Source organism: Gymnogyps californianus, chromosome 10, assembly GCF_018139145.2.
Source record: "Gymnogyps californianus isolate 813 chromosome 10, ASM1813914v2, whole genome shotgun sequence".
Classification (NCBI taxonomy): domain Eukaryota; kingdom Metazoa; phylum Chordata; class Aves; order Accipitriformes; family Cathartidae; genus Gymnogyps; species Gymnogyps californianus.
Genome location: NC_059480.1, coordinates 25,536,242 through 25,562,271, shown reverse-complemented (window position 1 = coordinate 25,562,271; position 26,030 = coordinate 25,536,242). Strand labels below are relative to the sequence as shown.

General features: G+C 38.3%; 1 protein-coding gene across 2 annotated transcripts in view; it reads right to left on the bottom strand.

Annotated features, from left to right (window-relative positions):
• Window positions 1-16,569: 16,569 nt before the first annotated feature.
• BCHE (butyrylcholinesterase) overlaps window positions 16,570-26,030 on the bottom strand; it is a 33,343-nt gene continuing 23,882 nt past the window's right edge. For both annotated transcript variants that reach the window (XM_050902736.1, XM_050902735.1), the window contains exons 3-4: window positions 23,731-23,897; window positions 16,570-16,896 (exon numbers count right to left, since the gene is read on the bottom strand). In XM_050902736.1, the coding sequence (XP_050758693.1) occupies window positions 16,769-16,896; window positions 23,731-23,897 (295 nt within the window). In that variant the 3' untranslated portion in view covers window positions 16,570-16,768. The remainder of the gene's footprint in view (window positions 16,897-23,730; window positions 23,898-26,030) is intronic.

Genomic DNA, 26,030 nt, shown 5'->3' with positions numbered 1-26,030 from the left:
GTGTCTCGGTGTCCCTTGTAAAAAGTACTGGGATGGAGGGAGGGCACCGAAGGAGTCCCTGGGAGAGACGGAGCAGAGCAGGAACGCTGCAGCTGCTTTCCACCGGCACGTGGAGGGAGCAGAAACCACTCCAGAAATGAAGTGTGGAGATAACTGATCTCCACTTGGACGGACTTTAAGAAAACATGCAACTGCTCAAGTTACTGGGATCAGTGGGTGGCAGAGAGTAGAGCTGCCCCTCGGCTCCACGTCCGCACAAGGCAAGCACTCGAAAACATGCTGGGCTGTTACCCAGGTACACACATTATCAACACCAGGGGTCTTTTCTCAGAAAATGCTGCTTCTTCTTGTCCTCTTCTTTGGTGTTTCCTATTGCTTAAGTAAGAGGAAGCATGGAATGAGAGTCGGAGCTATACAAACTCCAGGGACGTTTCTGCATTTTATGAGCCCATTTGCTTATCTTCACTTGCTCTGGAGAGCACCTTTCAAACGATCTAAATTTTTTAGCAAACTTCTAAGCAAAATGTAAAGTCTTTCATAAATTCTACATACCCAGAGAGCAGTTACGGAGCAAATAATATGGATCACATTGTGAGTGTCCTAGCTAAACTCCTCCTAACATACAGCACAGGTCAGCAGAACAATTCTGCAGTGAATTTAATTAGCAGGGTTCTCCTTTCTGCATTTGTTACACACAAACTCTTCTTTGTACAAGTAACATTATTTTCTTTTTTGCCTTTGCTTGTGTTATTCCCAGTGGCTATCTTTTTAGTGCCATTTTGCCATTTCTTACAGGTTTCTCTGTACTGTAATTACGCCAGTCTGCTTTCCAAATATACTTCTTTGGCACTGAAATACAAAGGTTGGGACTGAATGAAGAAAGATAGAATAATTTTCACAGAATTATTTCAGTTACTTCAGAGACTGCACATAACGTTTTTACAACTTTCCACAGATTTTCCTTCTCCCTATACTTGCACATATTTGGTAGTCACTCAGACAATAAGACATCCTGACTATCACAGCGTAGGAAAAGAAACTGCTGCGCCTGTATCTATTATGAGCACATAGTGCAGTCTACATAGATATTTTACATGAGACAAGTGGTTATTGTCAAAGAGACTGGTAATATCTTGCTTGAACACTTTCAAGCTGGCTCTAGGACTGTGTATGCAATGCTAGTAGTGATGGAGTAGGTACAATATTTCTACAGTAGCATAGTTCCCTGCAGACATCAGTAGGTTTTATCAGGCTCAGAGGGAATGTCTGACTCTTTATTGCACTGGTGAAGTTCTCCTGCTTTGAAGAGCTCAGACCAGATTAGGCTTTTAAAAAGCACTGACTCTTTTAATTTTATATTTTAATGTTTTTTGACTAGGAGTGGGTCTGAAGTTTTTTTGCAAATTTTTATCAGAAACAAACAAACTTGCAAAATATTTCCCAGAGATTGCTCTACAGTCCATAATCTTGTATAATTTCAGGTTTGAAATGTGTAAACAACACGATTAGGCAACATGACAATTGCCTTATAAGATAAAACTCCAAGAACTAAATTTCTAAAATTCTGAGCAGACTTTGGGACTGAATGGTAACAGTTAAACATATAAACTCCAGCTCTCTTAAAATAAACAACAGAAATCCACAGAGGCTGGCTGCATCAAGGTACTGGATGGATATTAAGAGATATCTACTTTAAAATATTTGTTCATCAGTATGGGAGGCCAGCTTTCTTGCATTAGCTTGAAACTCTCCCTCCAGCAAGGTTATAGAGTGGCATTATAATTTTATAATAAGATGTAGTGAGGCGTAGGATGAGCACAGTCTTCCCAATGATATGTATAAGACTATTCTGAATTGAAGGCACAAGGAGGTGCCTCACATTAAACGATGGGAAATTACACAGCCCAGTTAAAATATTGACTCAGAACTTTATGCAGCAAAGTGCTTCAGCTTAAGTCCATCCTTTTTCAGCAAAGCACTTATTTTTGTGGGTAGCCTTAAGCACCAACATAAGTCAGTTGATTTTAATAGGGCTTTGCTGCATAGACGCAGCTTGTTGAAACTAAAAACAGAAAAACAGTTTAGCAAGGGCCATCCAGTTTTCCTGGCAGAGGCCAGGAGACATTAGCTCTTACATTAGCTCCCCTCTCTTGAGACCCTGAAGCAGACACGAGATTTTGCTCCCTGCCAGGACAGCACCTTTGCCTTTTTCTGAACCCTCGGCTCATTTGCTGGCCGAGGGACAGGCCTGTCACTGTGCCACGCTGGGGAGGAGATGCTTCTACCAGAGGAGCGTCACTCTGGTACGTGACACAGGGCAATGGCATTTCTGCTATTCCCTTCCGTTTCCCGCTTGCATCTACCCCAGCATAACTCTTCTCATCACTCCTCAGGGCACGGCAGAGACCGTAATCAGATATCTGACTCCGTTTCCTTACAGGCACCTGCTTGCTTGAAAACTATCAAGGGCAGCAAGCACTGCGATAGGATTAGAAGGATAACAAGCTAAGACCTTACCCTGCCAGATCTGCAAGGCTGGTTATGAAGGAACTAGTGGGACTTAAAGTCCAAAAATTCTGTACCACATATGATCCAAGATTGCAGTAATCCTATTGATGGCAATCTACTTACACACACGGAAAGATAAAAAAGAAGAAAGAAATCCATATTCTTAGGTCTACTGTTACACAACTATAATTTACCATGTTAGTATTCATCACAGTGTTGAAGCCATAGCAAAGCACGTAAACTCCACAGGATCGCCAGCTAACACGCTGGGCTTCGCAGTGTCACACGTCACTGTTCGTGAGATGGGAAGAAGTATGGAGGAGCAGGTGTATATAAGGCCCTTGTCCAGCAGTTAATCTTGTCTTATAGTGTGTTACTGATATTTCCCTAAAGGAGGGTGACTCACCCTTTCTAATGATAAGAAGCTGCTAGAAAATAAATGAAACCAATTAGTAATAAAAGACAGATCTCAAGAGCAGCAAATCCAGATTATCCATCGCAGATGTGAACTGGAGGCAGCTAATGGCAAAAGACTGGTCTCTAACTTCTCAGTTGAAATACTATGGCTGAGTTGGTGGCTGTATTATAACACTATTTACAGATACTGTGCGAAATCACAGGCATAATAAATCCAGCGAAAGTGCTAGCGAAATTGAGAGGGAAATTCACACTTCATTGAATTCAGTTTCAACTTCCATTAAATTCAAAGGGACATGAGAGTCTTCACGGGGTTACTGAGCATCTGTAAACATTTCCAAGTATGCCCCAAGTTACAGGTTTATTTTTCAGTTCAAAGAAATTGGCCAGGCAAAGGTACGTTTATTTCTTATTATAGAAATAGGAGAGCAAAGAAGAATGAAATGAGAGGCTTGATAAGAGAGCAAAGACAATTAAAAAATGGATCAAAATCTTATGATATTTGGAGTGCTACACAGTTTGGGAACCCTATTGGATATGGGGAACCTAATCTAATATAACATGCCTTTTTTTTTATGGTTCTTGGCAACACATTTTCATTCTAGTGTGGCCTCAAAGGCACTCGGCATCCTCACGTTTCAGGTCTGATATGCTTCATGTTGAGGCACTGAACTAATGGACGTGTTTTACAGAATCACAGAATCACAGAAGGGTTGAGGTTCCAAGGAACCTCTGGACATCATCTGGTCCAACCCCCCTGCTCAAGCAGGGCCATCTAGAGCCAGTTGCCGAGGACTGTGCCCAGACAGCTTTTGAATATGTCCAAGAATAGAGACTCCGTAACGTCCCTGGGCAACCGGTTCCAGTGCTCGGTCACCCTCACAGCAAACAAGTATTTCCTCATGTTCCTGTCTTTCAGTTTTTGTCCATTGCCTCTTGTCCTGTCACTGGGCACCACTGGAAAGAGCCTGGCTCCGTCCTCTTTACACTCTCCCTTCAGGTATTTATATACATTAATAAGATCCCACTTCAGCCTTCTCTTCTCTAGGCTGAACAGTCCTAGCTCTGTTTGGAGAATGCTTCCTCCTTAGCTGTCTTCATCAAAAGGCAAAATATCAGCTAATCTCAAGGCAGGGGCAGCAAGATCGCGGGATTTTATATTAATGAATAAGAAGGTTGAAATGAGAAAAAAACCCACTGTGATGAGGTTAAAGAGCTCTTCTTCAAATAAAGCTTCTTGCTTAAATAGCACAGGAAGAAAAGAAGAGAGGAAGGATATCTAAACATTTCAGTGATAAACAATATTTAAAGTCTATCCCTCTCCTAGCAGTAATAGGAGAGGCAATCCTGTATGCTACAAAAGTGAAGCTGGCACCTCACTCCTTTCTAAATTTTCCTGTGATGAAGGTTATAGTCAACAAAGCATTGCAATTCTTGGGCATGTGTGACATGCTATTACTCGTACATTCATCTTAGTTATAAATACATGCTTAATTGTTTTGGAGTTTTTGTGTCTGTGTGTCAAAGCATAACGTGTACATTGACTTCTGTTGAAAGAGTTATTGACTTCTGTTGAAAGAGTGGGGGCTGGCTCAGCTGCTAAATTAGGGTTCACTTTAAAGCCTACAAACTTCAACTGAAAGGCTTTCATTGACTTCAGTCACCTTTAGATGAGGTTTCTAGTGCAAAATATTGAACCTATTTGCAGCAAAAAATCTTAGAGAATGAAATCAAAAGATGACTGAAAATAAAATCATAAAGTTTTCTCGGAATCTTGGTTTTTAATTGCTGCTCAGAGCTAAAAGGGCAAACACAACAGCTGGGGTAAACTCTACTAGCCTGAAGCTTTAATAGTTGTAAACAGCTTGGAGTGGTAGGAAAGGCAACATGATATTTGTTAAGAAATGGACTGCAGCTGAATTCTGTGTATGGGAACACCCTGGTTGGCAATCATTATAGAAAATCACTTTATCTTTTTTTTTATGATAAAGCAAAACAATACAGAGGAATCCTGCAGATTTCCTGAGGTTCCATAACACTGAACAACAGTCCAGGCAACATGGAGAGGAAAAGCAAGAAATAGAAAGGAAAGGGGAAAAAATACATGAGTAACTGAAAACTACCTGATGCAATTTGCTAGAGGGATACAAAAAGAAAATAGAGAGATTAGTTAGTTAATAGTGAGAGATATTAATTAATGACAAAAGAAAATGAACTAAGGGTTTTGGTTACGTGAATTTGGATTGAAACTGGAGATTAGAAAGTATCACAATCAGAGGAACTCTGGATTCTGCTGTAGAAAAAAATGTATGTGTTCACATTATGCAGCTTGCTGGATTTTAAGAATCTAAATATTGAGTGGGTAAGTATTATACACAGACACAAAAAAAGAGGCTATTTGACTAGAGGAAATAGTACTTCTCTTTGAAGACTTTCTTTATTAATGAGTTTCTTCTTTTACTGTTGTACATTTCAGGTTAGTCACAAATCCAGGTCTGCAGTTCAGTAGCTGTTTAATCTGGCTGTTGGTGATGTTGCTTCTCTGGTTGGAATACTTGATGAGACTGAGTTCCACCAAAGGGAGCAGCAAAAACTTTTCCTTCATAATGCAGATGGTAGCGAAGAAAAACTACATTGTCAGCAGTTCTGACCACCTTTCTGGTTATGTTTGGCAAATCTGAGATCTACAATCAATCAATGAACTGAGCTTCTCCATATAGTATTGAATTATAGTGTGTCTCAGAAGCAGCTAAGATACCTGGCTAGGGGACTATAAAGTGAAGTCAAGCAGATAAGTCCTGATTCCCAAACAATGAAGGAGAAGTTCCATAATTCAAACAGAAATACCCTTGGAGCAGTACACGTATTTATTGCAAACCACAATTCATTTCTTTACATTTTATTTTACAAATTCTCCATTACTTGCTTCAGTTACAGTGAAATGGCCTACTGTATTTCAAGATATTTCAAGCTGATCTTGTACTTCACTTTTCTATGTCAAGAAATATTCAGACAATTGAACAATCAGATTACTGAAAAGCTGTTAAGTGCCTTGTGATGCAAGGAAGTGTGAGCTATTTAAGAACTAATGTGAAAAATGGCAACTTATACACTATGAGGTAGGTCTAAAAGGGAAAAAAGGAAGAATAAGTCAATATGATTAGACAGGACTGTATTCAATAAGCACACTTTTGTTTTGAAATTGTGAAAGAAGAATGTTATTTCTTAGGAGATTTTCCTTCAGATTGTAGAAAAAGATACTTCTACTCTGTAACAGGTATTTTGCCCTTGCAGTCCCCATAGTTTGTAAGAGTAATCTGATTGAAAAGAATTGGATGCACAGAAATGAGAAATTTTTTTACACTGGAGAGGCTAAAATGAATCCTCTATATTAAAAATGGCGAAGATTATTTATACAAGAAAAGAAGTGTTCAATCAGTCATTTTTAAAGCAGAAATGAGGTCAAAAAGAAAAATGTTGCATTAATGATAGCTGTTTGTCAACTCTGCAGAGGTTTCTCTGGAATGAGAAGTTGTTGAGTTCATTTGAGTGGACACACCACAAAACCATTACTTTAAACAGCTGGTAACTTTGGCCAAAGGACTAAGTGAGCATTTGCAACTAAGTACCACATAAAAATTGAATAAAACTTAGAATCGTAGAGTCTGTGTTTTGCTGCACTTTATCGATTGAGATTTCCCAAGCCCTCAGTACTGAACTAAATCTGCTCGCTCTGAGGTTAAAAAGGTAGGTAAATATTAACGGATTAATTCCCACAACACCAATAGGCAAATGGAGGCACAGGAGGTTTAAATGAGCCCAAAGTTTTGCACAAACTTTGAAGAGACCCAGCTTGCACTCGGTTTCTTCCTTGTGTGAAGCAGGCAGGAAGAACCACTGCCGTCTGTTCCGAGCGTGCATGCTTTCATCTGCAAGGTTTGCAAAATGGATAATGTAAGCGGGGCGGGGGAGAAAAAAGCAACTTCACTGTAAAACCACAGCACTGCACTGAACAAGGTGTATGTGAGTGCGCAGCTTCTAAACTGACCCATGGCGTGTCCCAGTGGGAATAGTGGGTCTGGGACAGCCAGGAGTAGGTGGAAGGGCTCTGACATGAGCCCGCTCCTCTTTGTTCCCAGACCCCAAGTCGGCCCAATTGCCTGACCTGCCCAGAGGGAAGCCATCCACCACGATCCCCAAAGGGCAGCCAGCCGCACCGGTTTGTATCCTAAACTGATGCATGTTGAGTGTAAACCCCTTTTTCATGCTGCCCCACTTTCCCTCACAAGCAGATACTGCAGTGCTGCCCATAACATGGCTATATAGCTGCCTTTAGTGCAGTGTCAGAGAATGCCTGGTAGAATAAGCGACTGTTTTTAATTCTTATAGGATATCCTGATCACAGTAAATGAATGAAATCTGGCTTTCAAACACCGAGGCTGTGTTCCAACTGCCAAACTTTCGCTTCCCAGTCTCAGAAATGCCCCCCTCCCACAGCACCATCATTTCTGCACTGTGCAAGTTAACAGCCTGAGTTTATCTTCCTAAAATTCTACCACTCTAAAACATATTTAGGTTGCACTGAAAGTCTACATCTGTCTTAGAAGGGACTAGGAAGTTGGCAATGCAGAAAATTCAGTAATTCATGAGCCATGCGCTCATAAAGTGAGAAAAGCCTTCTATCAGAAAATACTTTTTTTATAATATATATCCAAAACATAGCAGAAACTGTGTTTTTAATAGAGTCTCCAGGATGGAAGTACAACCAATGTTTATTAACGTTTGAAAAAAATCTAAGAGTTTATGGTAATTGAAGATGGAGTGCCAGAGAATTTACCAGAGATGAGTGCCCATTTCCATCAAAATTTAAGTCAATGACAAACTATTAAGACATTTTCATGAAGTCCAAAGGATTGCAAGGAAAGTGTAAAGATACTTTTAATTATACCATTTTCTGTCAATATATATATTTACAGAAGTAGATATACCCTACAGAAAGATGGCAAGTATTTGTATGAAGAAAGGTGAAGTGGGTCAGAAACAATGCACATTCTACAGAAAATAGGGAATATGGGCACTGTAATTAATGGATCAAATTGCCAAGGAATGGCAAAGAGGATCAGAGTGTAAAAAGCTAATTAGCAGATCAAAGGGTAAGAAGCCAAGTGTTGAAATAAAGTGGTAGTAATACAGACAGCTAAAGAGGAATTATTGACCAATAATTGTATTGCTTTAGGCAATGTATGCTTTGCTAGAACCATTATTAACAAGGTTTTTAATGGACTAGTCTATTTTTATAAATGTGGAGTTATGAATGTCAAACGCCATGAATTCATTGTAGAGCCAGAGTGCACTAACGGTAACCTAGCTTTTAGGAGTTTGTAACAGTAATACCAATGGGAAATAGAAGGAATTCAGGCTGCAGTGGCTGGTTACATGGTCAAGGGAGCTTCCTTTGAATACAGAAATAACATAGAGTGTGATTTTTCAGGGATTTGGCATAAGGTTTGTTCTTATATCATCATAAATTGCATAGTTTATTCTGGAGTAGGTGACATCCTGGGCTAAAGCCTCCATGAATCCTCTCCATTGCTCTGAGTTTTATTCCCTCTCTTACTCAAAAGGGTTCAAAAGTCTGCCAACAGAAGACCATCTGTTTTCATGCTACAGCACACCTGCCTCCCCAGTAACGAGGCTAGATTGAATGAGTGAAAAGCTAATGGGGATCCAGGGGTTTCCAATTATCCCCTGAAGTACTGTCTCGCCAAAAGGGCGAGACCTCTGCCAAAGTGGAGGTTTCAGTCCTGTCTTTACCAGCCCACTAGGCTACAGGCATCGGGTCCTGCTATGGCTAATGCCATGGGATGTGGTCAGCCAGAGGTTAACTAGGTGGAAAGAGCAGGTAAGACCCTGTTTGTACTCTATACTTACTGACTTCAGCACAAGCATTGTAAGGAACCTCATACCATTGCTGCCCTACCACTGTTTGAGGTAGCTAAAGTCGTTAATCTGGCATTTTTGTGCCCAGGGATAGGAAAGAAAATTCAATGAGGTTTTCTTCATTGCTTTCTTTGCTCAGAAGTGTTGTCAAACTGCATTGCTCAGACCTAATCCAGCTGTTTCTTGGAGTAAGAGTAGAGACCTGTTGGCTGAGTTTTGACTAAGATCCCTCTTTGCAGTTCTGGATCCACAGATCCTGTGGTTGTCAATACCCCCTTCTAGAAAGAAGTTCTTGGATATACTGATCTTAATATTTTTAATAATACATACACTATCTGAGTGTGGATAAGGATGGGAACTGCTACAGTGGATCAGATTTATGGTACAATTAAACTAATCTGTTGAGAACCTTGATGAGGGAGCAGAGGACCCTCAGGTGAGCTGAAGGCACACTGCCAGTTTTGCCAGGGATTGGCAGAGGACAATTTTGGTTTCTGCATCCATTTTTCAGAGTCCATTCATTAGCAAAATAACAGAAACGTGTAAAATGTAAAGTAAATGAACTGGTGGCATTTTTAGTTAGCATCTAAAGGATTTTCCTCTGCAAAGAGAAGTACATAAACAGTTTGTCCACGGCTGTACTCTCCCATTTAGCTCATCATTAAGAGGGAAAAAAAAGTATGTTCTGAGGTATGGAAGTTTTTCTTAAATAGTAAACACCTCCTAGATTACTAAGTGATAGAGAAGATTGAAAATGTCAGTCAAAGGAGCTCTTGTGCTTCTGCTGAAAGCAATGACAAAACTTTAACTGAAAGTCACCCAATGGTCTAAAACTGAGAGTGCTGAGGTCATTCCCAAAGAGAGGTGCAATATAAAAGTGTTATTGAATGGAGGCAACCATGTGTACATAAGTATATACTTGCAGTTTTGGTTTGTAATAATAATTCCTGGAACCAGAATTATACCTGCAGTGAGAGCTACAAGATCAAGCTCTTTAGAGAGCAGAGGTGGGGAAAACTGTAACTATCCAAATTACTCTAGCACTGAAAACAAAACATGAAATGGATGAACGTCTAGATAAAAAAAAAAAAAATGTTGAAAGGTAACAAAGCAATATTTTTCTGCAATTCCAACTCCTAATTAAAAAAAAAGTTAAATATATTTGCTTTAAGTCAGGAAAAACGAGGCATGGTTAACGTTATTTAATGACTGGTGTAACTTCAGCTAGCAGTATCTATAAAATTTGTAGCTCTGTAATTAGTGAGTGGGAAAAGTTTAATAATTCAGAAGTATCACTTTGGATGTGTAATTCCAGCTGGTTCTCACAGTCCTAAATAAGGTCCATGTGAATTACTTTCTAAACAATTCTTGATAAACGATCAGTCACATCTCTTGCTGCTTTTTCTGGGTTAATACCCTAATTGTCTCGCATATGAGATAATAAAATAAGATCAATCTAAAAACTCAGTTGAAATGTATCTATTTTGTAAGAAATGGTGCTGCATAGCCTGTAATAGGGAGAGGATGATGAGGTACCCTGAAGTGATTAGACATGCTGCAAGAGTGAATTTAATTTGGAAGATTGAGAGGTGTGGAGATAACTGCTTTCTGCCTACACACTTTTACCACTACTCAGTATAACTGAGGACTTATAAATACTTTATAAATTAAAGAAATTAACCACAGCACTCCCAAACTGCGAGAACCACCTACACCATTTGTACATTGTTCTATTAATAGTGGCTAAAATATTAGCTCCTGCAACCGTGGCATATATTAAAATGGAGCAGTATTGAAAAGATCAGAAGCTGGTGTTCTTTTCCAGGCAAATATGTGAATTTGGAGAGACTAGATACTTGTCAGTTTTTAAAACAACAATAATTTCCTGGCTACCTCCAGATCCCTGACCAGAATGACAGTATTTTTAAAAAGATGGTGATATCTGTAATAACCAGATTCAGTAAATCTCAAAAGACAGACCCCCCCACAGCCTCTGTACGTGTCCTCAAGCTGCTGTGATGCTATCAGGAAGGAGACTTTTTCATTGATTACTTTTGTGTAACAGACCCTGTGCTGGAATTAAGCTTCATTTTGTCCTCCTAATTCTCCCCAAACTAACTGAAATCATCATGCAACTAAACCACCCCTCACCACCCCCCCCCCCCCCCAGCCCAGCACTTCTGCTTGCAACGTGCCTAGAAGCCTTATTTAATCTCACCTGCAATCCAATTAAAAGCCTCTCAAAAATTCACACCTGTGCTAATTCTAGATTCACATCACTGCTTTGTAGTCATTAAGTCTATGAGTTAACGTTTTTATGAGTGCAACTAATCTAGTTTATCAACAAAATGCTGGAAGGTTTACGTGCTAAAACAAGATAATCAGTATTCATGCTTCAAGATTTCAGCAGGGGTCAGGAAGGAATTATCTTGTCTTATGAAGCATTTCAAAATGGCTAATTATGTTTGTTCATAAAATTTCGTCCTAAAACAAATGAAATCAGAGTAAAAGCTTTTGAACTTTTAACTGTGAATGACTAATTTGGCTGAGGTGTTGATTTATATCAGAAAGTCCTGTGATCATTTTATTCTTCAGTAGAGACCAAAAAGATACACTTTGAAAGTATACAAAACTAATTACATCTAAGCCTCCATCTCCATGTTGCTTGCAAAGGTTGGAAACATACTGTTGAGAGGCAATTGCTGACGAACCTATATTTCTATGTATGTATGTGTGCATGGATGCATATTCTCTAAGAGACACATGATTTTAAAGCAGTGGTCCTCTCAGCTCGCAGAACCGAGTAAAGTTGTTAAATATTAACCGTGTGCTCACAGTTTCCAAATACCTCTCGTAGATCCCAAAGACACAGTAATCAAATAGTCTAATGTTTTCTATTTTGCTAGAGATTTTTTTTAAAAAAAGAAGTTTCTTCACCCTCCCACAGCAGCAATCACCTAGCAATAGAAAACCCATTTAGAACCTCAGACAGATGAGGACAAATAAAAACAGAGCAATGAGAAAGAGAGAAATACTTGTAATTCAGCTAGGAACTTTTTTTTTTTTTTGATAATGGATTCTTGCTCCCAATCCACCCAGAGTAAATCAACGGGCATGTGGCATGTACTACAGATGGATCAGCCGTGGTAAACATATACAGCTGCACATATCTGTTACACAGGTGCTTGGTTTTAGACTCGCTGGCTAGCCAAGAGCAGTCAGAGTTTTTGGCAAATGCCCGTAGTTCCACGGATTGGAAGAGAAAAGACAGTGAGAAAGTAGTCAGCTGGCACTAGCACTTTCCATAGCAACCCCCAAGCCTGAGCCAAACCTGCCAGTCTCATTCCTCACCCCATATTCTGAATCACTGTCAAATTCCTAAACCTATTTTGCAATTCAGTGGGAGTTTTTTTTGGCTGGAGTTATCGGAACAGAGACACTGGGATACTTAGTACCTCTGTATACAGTATTAAGCCCTTCAATTGTTGATTGTTCTGGGGCAAAAATGCTTGTGTGGGGTTTTTATGTTGCTTTTCTTTTCCCTCCTTGTTTTTTTCTTTTTTTTTCTTTTCCCTCGTCTTTTTTTTGCTGTTTTTTTGCTTTTCCTTCCTTGTCTTTTTTTTACTTTTTTGCTTTTTCCTTCCTTGTCTTTTTTTTTACTTTTTTGCTTTTTCCTTCCTTGTCTTTTTTTTTACTTTTTTGCTTTTTCCTTCCTTGTCTCTTTCCCACCCCCCCTCCCCGCAACTGGAGGGGAAGGAAGAGCAAGAGCCCTGTGTGGACAGGCTGGCATTTGGCAGTGGCAGCGCAGGCTGCTTTTGCTAGCTGGACACGCTGGAGGTGTAACTGAAGTACAGCGACGTTTATTATGTCCCTCTAAATAGCTGCTGCTGATGTTGCAGAACTGGTGCTGAGCCAGTAGAAATGCACGAACCATAATCAAGCCTGAGAAGACGACGTTATGATGTTGACAGAGACAAATATATATCCCTCCGCTGTTAATGTTACGTTCAGATTACTCTATGTGATATCTGCATATGACAATGGGCCAAATCACTTGCTGATGATCTGTTGTGATAGGAACATTAGAGGTGCCTACAGAGGTCATATTAAGCTTATACATCATGAAATATATGTACATTTTTCTGACAGTTCCATCAGTTTTTCGTAATCTAAGATAATTTTCTCTCCAACACTCTACTTAAGGAATATAAGTCCTTTTTTTATTATTATTTTATGTTGCAAAGATACCTTTCCAACTATGAGCTGATGGAGATTTGCCTCTGCTTCTTGCTATTAAGAGACGCATATGACTTGTCTATTCATGAAGATCTAAACTGGGCACGTATATCTATGTGTTTATAGAGCAGTAATCTCTGCTCTATAAATAGCCTGAGCCTCTAGTGACCAAATAGGGCCAAAAAGCCAGGCTTCCACTTAAACAGAAATTTGGCTTTATCAGTATGATAAACCTAGAGTGATGGCCAGGGCTTAGGACAGCAAGGCCCTAGCACCTGTCTCAAAAATCCAAGCTATGAGTGTAAAATCTGCAATTGGGAGGAAGCCTGGAAACCTCAGGGGCATCTTAGTTCTGTTAGAGACAACTGTTGGGGTCTGAGGGCCCCTATTCAAAGCCAGAAAGCTTCAACCTCGATTGGTCCAACTGTGCGGACCATCCCTAGACCTAGACCAGGGTGCCCTAGACCAGGTATCCTGAACATCCCAACTCCTTCAGTTTTTGATACTGCAGCAGGAGCACAGATGGGATTTCATTCAAATAATGCTTAACTTTACTGAAAGCTTATCTAACCCAAATTCCTTTAGACAAAAACATTTAAAATGCAAAAACTGGTAGTTTTAATTAAACGGAGTTTTGCTGGGAAATTTCTGACTTCAGTCCTCTTATGACTATCTCTAAAATATGTGTGAAATGTCTGTAATTTAATCAGCGTGCTGTTGGCTTATAAACCTAATGACAACTGGTTTAATGCCAACATTTTTGTTGGCACTGCAGTTCATTTTATTATAATCTTTCAGCAACTCTGGGACTAAATTAAGAAGTCTTGCTTTGGATATCAAGAATGGTAAGAAAGAATCAACACATTCTCTCTGGCTTCACAGAGAAACCACCTTTTCTTGCCTCTTTTGAGCCAAAAGAAAACATTAATTAACAACATTACATCTTCAGTAAGGTCTGGGTGAGATATCACTGTAATATGTAATCATCATTTTAAGCAATGACACAGTATCCTCAAACAATTTCCAGCATAAGTTTGTTTGACCTTTAGTTTGAAACTACGCACAATGGGGACTGGTCTTTTTTCGCTTTTCATTACCTTAGCCACTTACATCCAAATACTTAAGGCCTTCCTATTTTTGCATAAATGTGGGATATGAATATATGACTAATGATATATTGATTTCATATGAATGATAAATGGAGATATTATTTCCCATCATATGAAAAAAATACAAAGCTAGTAATTTATTCACACCAAGAAAATCAGTAAAACCACACTTCAAAAAGTGGTTTAACCTTTATTGTATTCTGCTTTTCTTTCCTCTTCCCTCCTTCCTTATTCCTTCTTAAGAACGTCACAGGCATGGTATGCACACTGTGGAAAGGAGATTAGTCTTCAAATAGACCCTATCCAGCCTGGCTCACAGCACATACAGACAAAGGACACCTTCCCAGCAAAATATTTTATAAACTGCTTTGCAACCTGCCCTTCCCAAAGGTTATTTGTGCATTTTACTTAGCTCAGATTTTTTTTTTTCCCCATTGATTAGGCTGATTAGACAGCTAGTGAAATATAGCTAAGAAGAAGATATCAAAACAGACAAATACTGCTTTTAAATGTGTTTAGTGTTTAGGTGTTGCTGGTGCTGTCAAGGCTCACTGTGGCAGGTTGGCACCCAACATGTCTATGAAGCACACCACATAAATAAAATGGGGAGTGCCAGAACTGGCTCAATGATGGCAGAAAGTTCATCCTTCCGTGTTTTTTTTTCAGTAGCTTATCACTGGCATGAGGAATTTCTGATAAATACCCAACACACTGTAGACTGACATAACTCTCCATGCAACTATTAATAGCAGTAACTATGCTAATGTATGCAATGAGCTAATTACCTGTGGTATAAACATGAAGTGCTGCATAAAGAGGGCTTTTTAATCCCAGATAATTTCAAGTTTTATTCAGCTTGCTCAAAAATGACCAGTTTTTTTGACTGCGCAGGTTTGATTGCAGTCTTTGGAAATACTGTGTTAAAAAGTGGTTTTCCATAACTTAGTCAGCAAATAATTATATTCTTTTAGAAATAACTAAAAAGATGATAAGCTATCATCTCTTGCAGAATTTGGCCTTTCTGCAAAAAGAAATCCTTTCCGTGTAGGGATTCTGTGTGGTCAAACTGATTGCCAGAAAGGGAATACTCTCTGTTCATTATCTAGATGTCTTCGGTCTACTCAATTCAAGAAGGAATTTTGCAAGAGCTCACAATCACTAGAACAGAAAATAGATGCACTGAAATGCTATTACATTTACAGAAAGCTTCAGGATAATTTATTTATGAGATGGGTTGTTGCTTTCACATACTCCTTATGTTTATCAAATTTTTGGCATTTATTCTTCCCAGTTGGGCCCGTGAAAAGCATCCGATTAAGGTGTTATTCAGGCATACAACTTCCAACCCCATCCAGAAGCAGAGAAGTAGGAAGAATTATCCAAGGGTTTTTTTAGAAGCTTCTAATAGATTCAGCTCAAGTAGGTAGAAAGGGATCCAGGAGATGCCTACTTGCATGGCAACTAGAGCTCACTTGACCATGTCAAAGAGCTGGGTTCTTCCCACCAAGGTCACAATGTCCCTCTGCAGTGATATCCTTCCCAGCCTTTCCCAAGAGGAGCAAGGGATTTGTGGCCAGGTCCCACTCTCCTGTTGAGAGCTGGCTGGCTAAGCAGGGCTTTCATGGCTGATTTCTGATGAACCTGCTGACATGCAGATTGATGCTCTTCTGCAGGTATAAAAACTTGTCCGTCATGTTCCAGTAAACACAGGCTGTCCCTTAACTAGGAGGCTACTTGGTGGACAAAAAAAATCATAACTGGAGGTTACCTCCATAGCAGAGACTTTTACCAGTTGAAGACAGTGGGTGCCTGAGCAGGGAAAGCTGTGAGTTCATTACTTCGTGAATCTGTAGGTCTTTACTCCTTGAAAAATGAGGATAGCAGAAGCAGAGGCATCAGTTTTTCTGGCTTGTTTCACCATTGCACTTGGACACAAAGTGCTGATGATTTAGGCCTTCAATACATAGTTTGAATACTCTCCTACTATGGCTTTGTCCTACAGATTTGGCCATAAAGAAGCAATGATTCGGGCTTTAATGCCAGTCTTAAAACTTTTTGGTCTAACAGGCAAATATCATTTGGTGTGTCCAGCAAAGTTGTTATCTCTTTATGTTTATGTCAATTAAATTATGTCTGAAGCAAGGTTTAAGTGCGGTGGCACTGCAGCTAAAGATCAAAACCGATTGTGTTTTGCATGGCAATACTGTAAAACACGGCTATTTCTATTAAAAAAATTCCATTTTTCAATAACGGATTACATTGTTTCTTTGAAGTGTGAATTTAAGTAGCTAGTGTTTATAATAATATGTACATCATTAATCTTCAGACTTTAATCTCTCTAGTCCTATTTAACACAGTGAAGCTTCAAAGGGTGTGGGTGCCTTATATTGTTTATCGAGATATGAGATAAAACATAAATGAAAGATCTGGGGAATCAAAATTATATCCATAACATTTTTTTAATCTGTATAACATATTTAATGCTAGAAGTGTTAGAAAGCTACATGTATATTTGCCTGATGAACAGTAATATGGACATACTGGAAGGGGTAAACATATTAATTAGAGCCTGTACATCTCTCCTTCCTGCTAGTATAATCATTAAATTGATTTTTCCAGTCTGACATGTAATTGTTCCAGCGATGGAATCCTGCTTTCCACTCTCGTTCTGCTTCATCAATATTTCCTGTAAAACATGAAATGGGTTACATTAATCTAAATTTGAATCTCTTTATATGCTAATTGAAAAATAATTTTGATTATCAATGTCATTTGCTCCAAATACATTATAGGGTGGTCTTTTGTCTCTTTTCTTAAACCTGGAATGACTGAAAATTCAGTGATTAACACATTATCTTTAAATCGGGAAGGAAGGACTGCAAAGATATCATTTGGGCTCTCCGCAGGGTAATAAATACACTTATGCATGGGCTTCCTGCTTTTGGATAATAATTCTGTCCATCAAATCTGTCATTTTAAAGCCACCTTTTTTTTTTTTTTTAAATCCTCAAAATATTACTTTGGTTCAGTCTACTCTACAGTGAAACCTGCATACGCTGAAGACTACGATATGCAAACTGAGATAAGCGCTTGTAAAGATACAGTAAAATCACAGCTTTGTTCAAGGCAACAATGGTATTGCCATTAGTTTCAATGGATTTCAATGGATGGCCAGGATTTCACCCCACTGTGGAATAAATCCACAAGTTTAATGTGTAAGGGGAACAAGTTTGGAGAAGGATACTGTAAAATGTGCACTCTGTCAACATGAAACCATCTTCTCTTTTCTTTTTCATTCTAGCCTATAAAGCATTTGCCGACTAATCCTGTGTCCCAAGGCAATATTTATTGCCAAATTTGTTATAGACATCAGAGCAGAGGGTGAGGATGAGAAGAGTAATAAAAATATATCATTTTACAAGGTTCCCAGAGTATTTTACAGACAGGGATTACTTCCTCCAGTCCCAAAAGGTAATTAACGCTAGGGAGAAACACAGTGACCTTGCAGGAACAACCCATACAACTACTAAAGGAAAGATAACGTATGTAGGCTGTATTACATACTGTGGCTTATTATTTTGGATCAGTTGTACGCTTTTTCTTAAAGTTTAGAAACCATTTATGATCTATGAATGCCTTTATTCATTCTGGACCTAATTATCTCAGTGTCCCATATTGACATATCTTGCTTCCAAAAAAATTTGGTAATTGTGTTCATGAGATAACCGTTCCATGGTTTCTTTATGCTCTTTTGACTTTATGTTCTTCTGCTGCAGTAGAGCATAGGCCCTTTCCCTCCATAAATACACCCTGTTCTCCTCTTTTATGATCTGCCAGCACTGCAAGTTTAACTGGTTATGCGAAAATGAAATACTTTTGTGTTTTACACATCAGTAGAGAAAATATTCTGGAAAGAGAGTTAACAGATTCAGAGATTTAGTTTGGAGAAGCATCCAGTAATTTGGTTGCTTATCTGCAGTTTAGCTCAACATTTCCAAACCTTTTTGGTCTGGAAATCCAGATGGCAATTTAATGAGACTTTGAAATGAGATTTACATTACTTCTTGGTTTCAGTGAGACCAGAAATAAAACCAAGATACTTTTTCTTGGGGAGGTTCTGTACTTCTGCTTGTAGTCAAAAGGGAAATTGTGAAGAACAAATATAGGAAAAAAATATTAAAAAATTAACCACACTCCCTCAGTTCAAAGATGTAAATAAGCTTGGTTACATTGGAGATCAAAGAAAAGTTCAGATCACTTTTAAATTTTTTTCTGCAGGCCACAATTGTCATTAACTCAAAGAGGATTTGTAAATGCTGGTAACAATAAAACCACATTTTGATTACTAAGCTATGCAGATATGACTTACAGAACTATGGGGATAAGACATGCACAACATTTTACTTCCGATTCTAAGAACTGGCCTTTGCATGTTTCGTAATTTAAAGATGTAGCCAGGGTCTCAGGTAAAGCCAAATTTTCCATGTATGTCAAATGGATTGGTAATTTAGCGTATGAACCAGTACTAGAATTATTTGGAGACAAATGTCTCAACCTTATTTCTTGTCTTATTCTTGATTATGGGTATCCAGTTTTATTTATCCAGGCAAAGCCTCCACTTATGAATTAAAAAAAACCTGTTCCTTCTTTAATTATTCAGGTTTAGATGTGTTTGAAGTCTGCCCACAGACTTTAGAAACTGGAATACCTCTACCATACACACATCTTCAATTAAAAGTCACTGTTCTAGAGTATAAATTATGAGGCATTTCAGTGCCGCTTAAAGATCACGGTGAAGAAGTGAGTCAGCTAGAGAAAGCAGACAACAAGAAATTCAGAGTAGCCACCATTATGAATCTAAAAGACAAAAGGGGGAAGGAAAACACTGAAATAAGAACTTGGATTCCCATTTGTTTGCTTTTTTCAGTGATAAGATCCAAATTGAAGTCACAAGTCAATGCATCCCATTATCACCAACATCATCAATCTCTTTGAAGCAACCACCCATGACTTAGATGAGCTGACAGCTAGAAGGCAAAAAAAAAAAAAAGATTAGAGAATTCAACTTGACCAATAATTACAGCTCAGAGCACTGGGTTACTACAGTGTGCTGCAATACTACGGAAGTCAGCTAATAATACAGTGAGGTTATTTTGCTTTATGCAGTCATTTAGGCAATCCCAAACTTTATAGTAATATCAGTTAGCCTAATGTAAAGCCCAGTGAAGTTTACAAGGAGAAAAGGGGAGATTTCAGTAGGCAATGAATCATACCTCAGCGCTCAGAAAGGTCCCAGTTTAAGAGACAAAAAAAAAAGGTGTTTTTGTTTTTTAATTCTTTGGCAGTGTCAGTGCAGACAGCTGGCGTTTCTTTTCTTTCCACACAGGCATACAGCCCTTACGTTAATGGTATTATAGCAAAGTTAAATTTACCTCCATACCATCATTTGTTGAACTGCTAGATGTGCCAATAAAGTGCTAATCTTAAATGTATTTTTGTGATATTAAGATTAGGACAAAGGCCATATAGCTGTTATGATATAGTATAATTAATAAGGGATGACAAGTTGGAATTAATTTTTCTGTCCTCAACAGCTCATAAATGCAAGTACCTGCAAACTTCTTGATTCATTAGTATGATAAATGCTACAAGTTTATCTGTGCTGTAGATTCTCACAGTGATAGTTTCTACACGAGCGTTCAGAAAGGAGAAAACAAATAGTATCTATACTTCAGTATCTCTATTCAATGTTTTTAATCACATGCTCTGAATATCAATGCTTTTTTTTACCCACAAAAGTATATTTGTTTTCATATGTATTTTTAAGGACTTCGGACTTTTAATTTTTTTTTTTATTTTCTTCTTCCAAAAGTCAATAGAGCTCTCTGGGAGATGAAATACTGTGAGGGCTGTTATCTCTCCTGTGACCTGGGACGCAAGGTACTGGAGTTAGAAAGAAATCAGATTGTTAAGGTACGTGGCTCATTGCCCATAGGTGCACTGAGTACAATCTTACTTTGTCGGTAGGTGCAGTAGTATCGGTGAGGTTACTTTTGACTAGTTCACTTTTCTGCATGCATAATGAGTGCAGCAGCTAGCTCTATGGAAATTGAAAGCTAATTCTGATGATAAATTTTCTAATTGGTCACATTTTTAATAGTCTTACTACCCTGAGTATTTTGCTCTATAGAATCCAGATACTGTTTGGAGGATCATAGCAAATACAATTATCTTGCTTATTCACTGGTCAAAAGGTTGAACTTTTCTCTGTCTCCACATTCAAAATCTTTCAGGGTTGTTTTAAAATATAATGTATTTATATTAGCTGCTCTGATGTTTGATTTCTCTATAGATGATATATGATGCAGTAATATCAAATAAAATAGAAAAATATGTATTAGGCACACTAAAATAGTAATGGAACAATAAATGGAAAGCTTGGCTGCCTGCAGCTTTCTATAATCAAGAGGAAATAGGCATATATATATATATATATATATAGTTAGGGCTCTAGATGCCTTAAAGATTGTGTTAAGGAGGTAGAGTCTAATATAGATGCTTTTATAATTGACATATGATTGCTCTAAAAGCTACTTAAGGGTCACTTACTGTTTACTGTCCCTCCGGTGTGTTTCTTTTAGAAGCAGTCATCAGAAAAAGTTCTGGTGATTGTCCCAGTGCTCACACCTTTGAATGAAATATTAAATGCTGAATGCTCCCAGCTTGTCTTGGGGTGAGTGGGAATGGAGGGTATTCTTGGTGCCTTTGCGATAGGGTTGAAATGTGTGGAAATCGTCTGGTTGGAACTGAGAGACCATGTAAGGCATGTCTAGGTCTACTTTACCTTGCCAGTGATTATTATCAAGCTAGACACAAAACTACATGTTTTGACTCATGTCTTCAATTATACTTTATATATTGAAATTGAAGGGGAAGACATGAGAAATCTTCCAAAATCATACATACTTATGCTTATTTTTTTTCTTATTAGTTTTCTCAATCCATAACCATGACTTTTTTTTTTTTTTTGGAACATATCAGATTTTGTTGCTTGAGGAAAATGGAAAATACTTAACCCTAAAGATGACAGGGACTAAATATTTTCCTCTCATATATTTAACTGCCTCAAGGAACCTGTGTTACCCAGCCTGTCATGGGAACAGCCTTGCTCAGATGCTGAACGCATTTGAAGCCAGGCATTACATGCCGAGAAGACCTCAAGGGGGTAGCAAGGCTTGTGCTAGGAGTGGATCAGTAACTAAACAGGTGGCTCGTTACCAAGCACATCCATACCAAATTCCGATCACTTGGCACAATGAGAAATCCCCTTGCAATTTCAGCGAAATAAGTCGGTTTGACTGTCCTCTTCAGGTTCTAACTGATGTAATTCCATTTTGTCTATCAAAACCCTATTTGAACTATAACTTGTAATGATGATAACATAAAATTTCCTTACTTCTTGTTCTCTGTCATCTTCTATCATATATTAAAGCAACCTTCTTTTTATAAGAATATTTCAATGGAAGAAGTAATACAAAACACAGACCCTCAGAAAATGAGGGAATATGTGTATTTACAGCATGCACTGTCCTTTGAGCATAAAAGGAGATAGGAATGCAAAATAATATTTCAGTGAGGAGAACTATTACAATATAAAGTGTTATATCATGTTTGTAAGCAGAATCTTAAAGATTTCTTTGTCAGAATTGTATAAGATTGTATAAGGAACATAAATATAAAACCATAGTATTTCTGTTACAATATTTCAAGGACTGATAGATGTAGATGCATGACAAAGCAGCCCTACATCTTGACAATATTCTTGTCTCATTTCTGTATTAGGATCCAGGCATAATGATTCTTTCCTTTTTGCTAAGAATATGCTCAGGAATTTCTTTTAATTAAATTATGTAAATTTATGCTTTCAATTACTGAATATGGCAAAGTGATGTATTTATGTGTCCTGGCAGATCCCGAGTGTTGCTTTGCCATCCCTCACACCACAGGACCATGCAAAGCAACTCTACTGTCCTGCCAAGATGTGTCGAACTATGTCTGGTGATATGCTCTCTTCTGCTCTGCCACAGAGCATTTGGTTATGCACAGTCCATTTGTAAGATGCACATTACTCAATGGGGGTTCACAGACAGGTTAAAGAAATATGTAAAATAGATCAGTTCTTCTGGCTCAGCATAAAGAGCTTGTCAGAATTTTTGAAACCTCCCTAAAATCCTTCCATAATTTGGTATACTGTGATTTTAAAATCACAGTGTACGCTTTATAAATTATTCATTTTACCTACTGATTTTGCTTGTCTTGATTTAATTGAAAAACATCTATTGAATTGAAAGGGCATAAAAGTTGAGCCATAATACAGTTATAGGTTCAAATGAGGAAGGAATAAATTATTTCAGAAAGAATCATCTGTGCACCGTGAAAGTTTACATATTTTTAAGACTAACATTCAAACTGAATCTTACAGAAAGCTTGTAAATTACTAATTAACATTTAAAAAGTGTGTCTTCTTTTTTAAATGAGACTTCTCCCTGCTTCCCCCCCCCGCCCCGGTCAAACTGCAGAATGCAGTTCTAGAGCTGCAAAATCACTTTATAAAACCAGTTCCCTTCAAAGTCCAGAAGCACAGGGGCTTGGTCTATTCGGTGAGTTTTGCAAAAACAATGGCATCGGGCTTCTAAAGAAAATATGAGTCCTTTGTGTTAAACTGAGCTGAAAGTTTCAAACAGCCTGTTATACTTTTCTAGGTAGTGAAATCTCATAAACTTATTGTATACATGGTCAGGCATAAATCAGTTCTATTTTGCATAGGCAAATCCTGAAATCTCTGGGTTGTCATCAATGACTAACGCTCCAGAAATAAAACACAAGGCTATCTCATGTGAGATGTAGAACAGAATCCCCTCTTGGCAGCAGCAACGCACATAATATCCTCTGTGGATTAGTTGCATAATAATATAAACCCATAAATAATAGATAATATAATCCCAATATAACATCCCACAATGTACTTTAGATACATGAAGTTTATACAGAACGTTTAAAGCCTCCAGAAATCCCAGTGCGAGCTCCCCCTTTAGCAATGTCTTTCCTGCACTCTCCAGTACCCCCGGAACCCAGAGCCAGGCAGTGCCAAGACCCTCGCAGGGGGTAGCTTGAGAACAGAGATTTGCAGCACTCTAAAATGTCTCCCGTTGTGGCTGCGTCTGCATTTTGGGGCAGAGAAGATCCACACCGCACAAGTCCTGGGCCTTGGCCTGTCCCCAGGTTTTGTCCTAGTCCATAACAGGGTGCTACAGGGTGGTGAGCCCATGGCCAGAAGCATAGGGCACATGATGGGGTACACCCTCACCACAGCATGGGCAATCTTGTTCAACATCTGAACATCTCATGGGAATTCGGTTACAAATAGGAACGGAAAGATTTAAACACAAGTATCATGTTATATCAAGCAAATGATCCTTGTATAAAAGTTATATGAAAGCATCTTTAAAAGCATTTTTACCTGTCATTTCCAGGACTTTGGGAAAAAAAATATTCCAGAATCGGCACTGCTGAGCGCGTAATTTTGTCAGTATCTCTGAAGTGTCGGTATTTAACGTCAAATATTTTTGTTCAGTACTACTGAAGACTGGCCATCTTGTTCCATTAATCAGGGTCCCATTTGGAGTTCTAGATGAGAAAAGAAACATTTCATTTGGAATGAGAAATTACCTCAGCACATCAGTAAAGCATTATTTGTTGTTTATTTAACAGTTATTTCAGTTTAAGTATGTTAGTTTGGAATTACTGAAGTATGCTTTTGATAAGTAATGGGGGGGAAAAAGGAAGGTAAATTTGATTTAACTTCATTTAAAAAAAAGAAAATTATTTATATTCCCCTTTTGGGATGTTCTGGGTTCACCTAAGGGGGAAAAAGTTAATAAATGACCATACACAAACTACACTTGTTGGATTTGGAGATTCTCACAGAAGCTGTAAATTATTATGGATGACTTAAGAACAAATCAACCAACCTGTTTGGGAGGTTGAGTGGTTTATGTTTTAGTTTGAATGTTGCTGATCCCTTCGGATAGACAAATAGATTGGACTAAACAGCTCAGATAAAAATGCAAGTAAAGGTACAAATAATGTCTAAACTTTGGATGAGAGCTGTATTGGGAGAGAAAACAATTATTCCTCATTAAGAAGGAACCGTTCCTCCTTGAAGTATGTTGAGCCCCATTAGCACAGTGCCAAACAGGAACTATCTCAAATCTTTTGGAAACTGGGAAGAGGTACAGAGCGCTTGGTTCTTTATAAAACAAGCTCTGCATGTTAAAGGATCACAGCTGTTAGTATTACAATAATTGTGATAAATATTTATAATACAACAGACTTCATAAGGTTCTAGGGACAGGCATCCAGTTTTTCACCTCCAAAAAGGACAATGTGTAGTATCTATATGACTAGAGGGGAAAAAAAAAAAGGTTCAGTGTGTAGAACAAGAAAATGGGGAGCATTGCATTAGGGAACAAATGAGACAGAATATGATTTTCAGGAAAAGTAGATTTATACTTTAAATGGTCACGAATCACCATTAGCTCAGAAGAGGTTAAGAATACAAATTAAACATCTTATTGCAGTACAAGCAGAAGGACTCATTTTCTTTTATGGACGCTGATATCAAGGAATCTGGGCTTTAGGGCAGAACAACAATGTTTGATGATTCTTGGTGGGATAAATTAAGAACACTATTAGCTAAGTTAATTTGGTTATCTCTACTTTACTTTTCACCAGGACTCTTCCCAGAAGGCGGCGGTCAGAGAGGAGTCCAGGGTGTGTGGAGCCCACTTGAGTTCTGCTTGTCAAGAGTGGGAACAAGGTACTGGGTGTAGGTGGAAGCAATCGCAGCACAAGATTCAGCTGCTGAAACTATCTATATCTCTTAGTTCATTCAGAATGAATCAAGTTTTCAGCCCATGTTTTAGTATTCTGGAGTCTTTGGCATTGGCTACTTACAGAACCGATGTTAGTAAGAGATTCAGCATGTCATTTCCTGAATTGCTCACTTCTTTACTAATTTTTCTTTACTAATTCAGCTCTGATTAACCTATGGCACCCTTTTTAACTGCACATTTATTTGTGGCTCATGAGGATGATGACTTAAGCAGAGCTGACTTGCACTTCAGTTCAAGATCAGAACGCTAATGGTGCTGTCAGTATTCATTTAACAGCTTTTATGCTATGAAATAAATCATGACGTTCCACATTATAATTTACAGGTGTGGGGGGGATTACACAATGGCTACAGATGTATTTTACTAAAAATGATTGAAAGAACTGTCAGATGAACACAGCATTTTGAAATACATGAACCTACTGATTATGACATTCTCTCTGCATTTCTAGGAAGCTTACTGTTCAAAGAAATGTCCAGTAATTTCCTTCTTAGCTCCATTATTGAAAATTTCCCAAGTTAAAAAGTAGCTCCCAGTTACAGCAAAACAGAGATCACAGGAGTATAATTTTTAACTGGTAAGAACCAGTTATGATTATAACCTTGTTGTTCTATCACAATTACTGTTCACTCCTTCTTGCTAATAACTTCATGATGAGAACTGCAGTGCCCAGAATAAGCTGTAAAATTCCCTGTTCTTTGCACCAAACTCAAAGTTTAATAATATTCATATAGAAAATTAAAGATATTCTCACAATACTTTTACTGAACAGAAAGTAATCCAGTACACTGCGCAACCTTGTCTCTGTCCATCTATGTTTGGATGGACAATCTTTGCTGACAGATTATAGAAACTTGCTTCTACT